The following is a 6,444-nucleotide window of genomic DNA, read 5'->3' on the forward strand; positions in this document are numbered from 1 at the left end:
CTATACCAATACGTCCAACGTCTGCATAGAGCCAAAAAGAAAAGAAAAGAAAAGAAAACAACTCAAACAACAAATAGACCAGAAGACTCAGGCAACTAAATGTTCCATACATGGTTACTTAAGGAAAGAAAAGTTACCTTGCGGTGCTTGGCTTTCAGCACTCCAATGGAACCAAAAACACAGCAAGCGTTGTACAATCGATCACCACATCTTTCTGGGTTTGAACTGCCCACTATGGTAACCTTCAAGGCCTTAGCAGCTTCAGATAACATAGCAGTTGAAGGAGATGAACCTCCATCAATGTCCTCAGCATAAACAGGGAAGCTATCATTTGAATAGGGACTGTTCCATATTTCCTGGCACAGAGTCAACAAAACCATGAGGCAAGCTGCGTGATTTTTCCCTCCTTTTATAGAACGGCGCAGGCTGCAAATATGGCTGATTTTACTAGAAGCCAAAGCTTGCAGTATAAAAACATAGCAATTACATAAGCATCAATAAGAACTTAGCCACAAAAAGTCACCCAAAACTGATGAAACAGACACGTGCCTGCTCAAGATGCTTTTATCCATTCTTTCTTCTAGTGCACGCCTTCACAAAAGGGCATTTGATAAGGTATACAAAGTTCTTGTAAGCCATAAATTTCCCATTTTGCAATCAGGAGGCACATCCAAACTTTCCGCAGCTACACGAAATCATGCAAAAAAAATGTCATTCCCATAGAGTTAGATGATTGGATTATCATGAGATAACAATGAATTATTCTAAATCAGAAGACGATCAACCAGGAAGATACATGCCTTTCCAGCTTTTCAAAGAGCAGCACATTGTGCCTCTGCTTCTGAAGGGGCCTGACATACATAAACTGAATCTGGTATCTAACATTTTTGTTACGAATAAAGAAGAATGAACTTCTCAGACAGAATAGTAACCTCAACTGCTGGGATACCCATAAGTCTCAATAGTTTTTTGCAGTCTTCATTGTGCTGTTGTGTCACCTGCAATGGTATCAAAGCCATGTACCACATGCGCACACATATCTGGTTAGCTACATAGATAGGTTTTTCTGGAAAACAGAGACAACATCAAACTTCTCATCGAATAGAACTAAAATATCGCACAGTAAGGAAGTGATCAAAACAAAGAAAAACCTTCACATTTAAGGTATCTAAACATATTCATAGACAATTAAAAAAAACGAGAGAAGATAAGGCTACATAAAAATAAAGTACCGTTGTGCGAGCTCTTGCTTCTTCAAATCAGGAGGTTTACCATCAAATACGTAGCTATCATAACAACATAAAGCATAATTCAGAGAAGCACAAACTTCATTCTTCTTAGCATTCTATCCCAATGAAAACATAGGAGGTAAAGAAAAAAGCTTACACTGGCTGTATCCCTGCTTCCAACAGCCTAATCGTTCGGTAATGCATGCCTTGCAGATGACTACATGAGACGACAAATCAAAAAGCAGCTCAAAGTCAACACTTCCCAAGAACAAAGATCACATGGCAAGTACAAAATAATGTGACACACGTCGATCTCATATACATAAACCCCAGTCCAAGCAATAACAACTGAAGCATCAAAACAGAAACTCGAGCAAAGTGGATTATCATTTCCATGGAGTATACCGATGCCATTTGTCACGCCCCGTACCCTACGAAGCGCTAACATCCCTACCTTGGTCGATTGCAGTGCGACGTCCCAGGAAGCGTCGCCGACCCATGCCCATACAGAGATCAAGCACAAGCGGAAGTATAAAACAAACAAACCCAGACAATTACAATATGAGCCAAGGATAGCCATCCAATAAACAACGATCAACGCAGAAAATATGTACATACTTATATTACTATTTTAAAACTCTTTTACAAAGTGTTCACGACAACCAAAAAGGAAACACCACAACTGGAATAACCCAAACAGCCACTTCCTGTTTCCGCTCCATCCCCACCGGGGTGCATGCTCGACGACTGCTGGATAAAAGGCGGTATTCCCAAAAAGAGGTGGTGACCTTGGCATCCTACTGCTGGGGGTCTGAAAATGTTTCGGTTTACACAACCGTGAGACGAATCTCAGTGAGTTCAACCCCTAAACCTAGGCTAGGCTAGCATGCAATCTCCTGACTGGAAACAAACATTTAAAATCATAACACAACCATAATCATACAATTCTCTGACCCTGCAGGTTAGATAGTTCAATATGTAATAATCACGGGACATACGTGGCACACATTATCACACGTACGCCAATCACATGCTCATACACCGAGTCTCACACACTCGCATGCCATTCAATGCATGTTTATGCATGCAAATGTCATTGACATGTCATGCACATTTCTTTGGCCCATCGGCCCACACCGGCACACTTGCCCAATTAATTATTATTACGACTCGAGTCATCAATTTTTCACGGCCCGGTGCGTCTAGCCCGCTTCAAAGTGCATGAGGCGCAAGATCCGATCTCGGCCCGGTGTCTCTAGCCTCGCTTCAAAGTGCATGAGGCGCAACACTGTTCTCCTTGCGAACCGCAGCCCGCTTCAAAGTGCATGAGGATGGTCGCCTTCCGGACGTACGGGCATCGTCCCGCTTCAAAGTGCATGAGGACGGTATCGACCCGAAGGTCCTTAGGTGATCACACACTCATTATTATTCGAACCCAGCCGTATAACGCTTCGTGGTATTTTAGGTGATCACATGCTCATGGCAGACACGCATTCTCGCACAATTTTCATCACATGCCTCACTCTTGGCATACGCAATGCGTGTCCATGTTATGCAATGCAATGAACCACGAGCACCAATATAATTCAGACAACCCGGGCATACCCGGCAATTTCACCGATGAACTCCTAAATTGGTCATTAACCCCTATTATCCTCCCCAACGATTCTCATTAATCCACTAAATTTTTCCGATAATAATTTCTACCAATCAATTCTCAACCCAGTCTCAATTACACACTGCTATTATCTAAGCCAGTCCAAAATGCACCGATAACACCTAAACCAGTCCAGAAAAATGCAACATCAGTCCTAATCCGGGTTTAGGAATTTTACTCACCAAAACAAGGGTCACGACGACGGGGAATGGCGGCCGATCACTGATGAACAGTGAAACCGGCGGCGGAATTCCCGGCGGACGGCGGGGCGGTGTACGGACGGGGGGTGAACAGTACCCCCGTACGGACGCGTGAACAGTACCACTGTACGGGCACGCTGTACGGACGGCTGGGAAAACGGTGGCCGGCGAGGCGCCGGTCACGGCGGCGACGGCCGTACGGTATGGATGAACAGTGACCGTACGGACGATGAACAGTAACTGTACGGTCACTGTACGGACTGGGCTGAACGGCGACGTATGGACATGCTGAACAGCCGGGTGTCGACGGAACGGCGATCGGAGCTCCGGCGAAGCTCCGGCGGTACTGTTCACAGAACAGAAATTGAGAAAAAGAGAGAAAAAGAGGGAAAAAGAGGGGGAAAGGGAGAGAGAAATGGACGGAACCGAGGCTGAGCTGTGGCGGGGGACCAAGGGGTCGGGCGGCACGGCGAGGCACGGCGGCCGGCGGCGTGCTCCGGTAGCCAACGGCAAGCTCCGGCAAGGCAAAATCAAGAGAGAAAAAGAAGAGGGGGAGTGAGCTACGGAGGAGAGGGAGCTGTTCTGGCCAGAATGAGGGTGAGAGGAGAGAGAGAGAGAGTTTATCTTGGTCAAACATCTAGACTAGGGGTGCCAAGTGTCAAAAATCAAGCCAATGTGACCATTTTACCCCTCATCCAATGGTTCACATTAGATCTTATCCAATAATTCATGGGCACTTAGGTCCTTTATTGCCATAATTAAGATAAGTCCAAATTTAATTAATTTCCTTAAAATTTTCCCAAAATTCGGAACCAAAAATGGCCTAGGGGCAAAACCGTCATTTTTCCGGTCCCGAACCGAAATTCCAATTTTCGCACATACGCGTTCCATATATGCGTGGCCAACATAATATGGCGTCGGAATCGCGAAATTCATCGCGCAAGCCCTCGAAAATCCACGTCAAAGTTTCGGGAATAAAATAATATTATTTTTCCAATTTTTGTCGAAATTCCAGTTTTTGTCCAAAATGACTCCTGGTAAGCGTGGCCACCCAAAAATGGCATCGGCCACGAAAAATAACCTCATTTGGCCTCGAAAAGCGACGCTGACATCCCGAGGGCAAAATCGTAATTTTTCACCCCCGGACCGAAATTCCAATTTTTACTCGTACTAACTCCACATGTGAGTGGCCAGCGTAATATGACGTCAGATTCCTAAAAATAGTCTCTTAAGCCTTTGAAAATCGATACCGAAATCCGGGCCCAATTCCGTGAACAAAACTCGCTAAACTTTCAATTTCAGAGTCTCTCACTAACGGGCGGCTGTTTAGAGGTTACGCGTATCGACCTAGGGCTATTCGTATCGTGATGGTCTCGATCATTGAGAGAATGAGAAATTATCATTAGTTCCCGAGGTCACAATCATTAGGTTCAAGTTCCGGACTGGTTGACCACGTGCACTTTTGGTCTTGCAGAATCACCTGCGTCCCAATCGTACATCGTTGGCCTTGGCCAAACCAAATCCGTTACCTTTCCTAAGATCGGCTCATGTTGGCCCAAAATATTTCCTCAGAGTCTCTCGTGATCGGTATCCCTTTCGCGATAGGGTCCCCGGTCCACGTACCATCTTCTAGTTAGCCATACCCTATTGGTTAGTATCCCGAGAGTGATCAGCTCTGGGTGAGACTTACTAAAATGAAATGCGAAATAATATCAGTTTCATTGATCCCGGAAATTACATCGAAATTCGGGCTGTTACACCATTAGTGGTACCTGGTGACTTGACCAGCCTCATTGGTGAGCATATGAGTCCCCTTCCTCCCAACCACAACCTGATCCACCAATCAAAGACCAAAAAAAACCCCCAACACTCAAAATCCAAATCCCCGCCGACACCGAAACACACAATCAATCAGGAACATCAACTCATAAAAAGCAAAGCACTTAACGAGGAACTGATAGATGCTCATGCTGGCATCGACGGCGATCCTCCGGCCGAAGTAGCTCTCCAGCTTCTGCTCCCTCATCGCCTTAGGGGCATTGTCCGCCAGTAGCTTCATCAGCCCCTATCGAAATCAACGGACGACTCAATCAACAATGAAGAAGAGGGAGGTGGAACTACCTTGATGCCCATTTTCGGAAAGAAAAAAAAAATTCCCGAATCGCGTCGCGAGCATGGGCAATGTTCCTCTCTTTATCCGCCGTCACCGAAAGTTGGCATAGCCCGATCTGAAACTGAAACCACACCACCCAAAGAAAAGACGTCAAATTTTGAGGTCGCATCGATGATCGAAGTCGAGGGGTTCGAGCCCATGCCTTGGCGAGGGGAGGAGTGGGCAGAGGGAGCGCGGGCGTCAACTGAAGCTTACTCTTGTCCTTGCTCGCTCCCTTCTTGCGCCTCCAGCCACAGGCCGCTCGATTGGTCACCAAAAGAACCCAGCCTCGGAAATCCGCCGTGGATGAGCTGGACCGTGGTTGATGAAGACAGAGGAAGAGCCGAGGCGGACGCCAAACGGAGCGAGGAGAGGCGAGAGGGTCTTGTCGAGTCGTGGGTGTGGGGAGTGGGAGAGAGGGCGCAACGGAGGAGCAACCGAGAGAGAAATTTGTGAAGAAAAGTTAGGGTTTTTATTTTTTACTAGGAAGAGCATCGGTTCCGGTTCCGGTTCCGGTTCCTAAAAAATTGGAACCGAGAACCGGAACCGCTCACCCTAGAACCGGGAACCGAACCTTACCCGCCGGTTCGGTTTTTCGGTTTCCGGTTCTACCCTGGAACCGTGCTCACCCCTATTAGGTAAGGCTCCATCACTTGATGACTATCTAGCCTCCAAGATTGCTTTAAGTAGAAGATGTTGTGATTATGATATTTGATATTTGATGCGGGCAAATTGAGCGTTGTTGCTCTTGCAGATCACACCCCAGTTATACCAACCGTTCGTAATTTTAACTAAGTTTATGTTTTTTCCAACACTCACTGCTTCGATAAATTTGAAATCAAGAATTTCCCACTGGAGTGGGAGTCTGTCACCATGAAATTTTGAATGCACTGCTTTATAGATTTGGCTTGGTGTTATCCAAGGATATAATTATATTTTCCAACAATATCCAATTTGCTGAAGTTGAACGGCCGATTCTCAAGATATCGCAACTTTTAACCATAGTTGCTCGATTGTGAGGTGTCAAAACTTTTGTGATTTGACCCGATTGATTAATTTCATCTTAAATATCAAGTCATAAGTTTTTCGAAACCCCAATAATCACTTGGATCGGATTTTTATTGAAGAAAATATATTAACTTTCCACCAGAACCATTTGTTTGGCCCAATTCTCGGAAATCTGATTTGAGTCACAAGCTTTTCTAG

General features: G+C 45.6%; 1 protein-coding gene and 2 long non-coding RNA genes across 5 annotated transcripts; all 3 read right to left on the minus strand.

The window, feature by feature from the left end:
* On the minus strand, positions 1-794 carry LOC130137292 (omega-amidase, chloroplastic-like). Its single transcript, XM_056308075.1, has 2 exons — positions 138-794; positions 1-21 (listed from the first exon to the last, which is right to left on the minus strand). Exons 1-2 carry the CDS (start codon positions 378-380, stop codon positions 1-3), a joined length of 264 nt encoding a protein of 87 aa, XP_056164050.1. The 5' UTR covers positions 381-794.
* Positions 795-800: 6 nt separating this feature from the next.
* LOC130137294 (uncharacterized) lies at positions 801-1,619 on the minus strand. Of its 2 annotated transcripts, XR_008815797.1 has the most exons (4): positions 1,387-1,619; positions 1,233-1,286; positions 933-998; positions 801-851 (listed from the first exon to the last, which is right to left on the minus strand). It is a non-coding gene; the product is annotated as an uncharacterized LOC130137294 (long non-coding RNA). The 2 variants fall into 2 exon arrangements; XR_008815796.1 differs by having other exon boundaries at positions 807-998.
* A 3,238-nt stretch (positions 1,620-4,857) lies between these two features.
* On the minus strand, positions 4,858-5,653 carry LOC130137293 (uncharacterized). Of its 2 annotated transcripts, none has more exons than XR_008815795.1 (3): positions 5,455-5,653; positions 5,035-5,320; positions 4,858-4,917 (listed from the first exon to the last, which is right to left on the minus strand). It is a non-coding gene; the product is annotated as an uncharacterized LOC130137293 (long non-coding RNA). The 2 variants fall into 2 exon arrangements; XR_008815794.1 differs by lacking the exon at positions 4,858-4,917 and having other exon boundaries at positions 4,924-5,115; positions 5,208-5,320.
* Positions 5,654-6,444: the final 791 nt, after the last annotated feature.

This window comes from Syzygium oleosum, unplaced genomic scaffold (assembly GCF_021117445.2).
Source record: "Syzygium oleosum isolate NSW1041296 unplaced genomic scaffold, Sole_v2.1 Sole_v2.69, whole genome shotgun sequence".
Classification (NCBI taxonomy): domain Eukaryota; kingdom Viridiplantae; phylum Streptophyta; class Magnoliopsida; order Myrtales; family Myrtaceae; genus Syzygium; species Syzygium oleosum.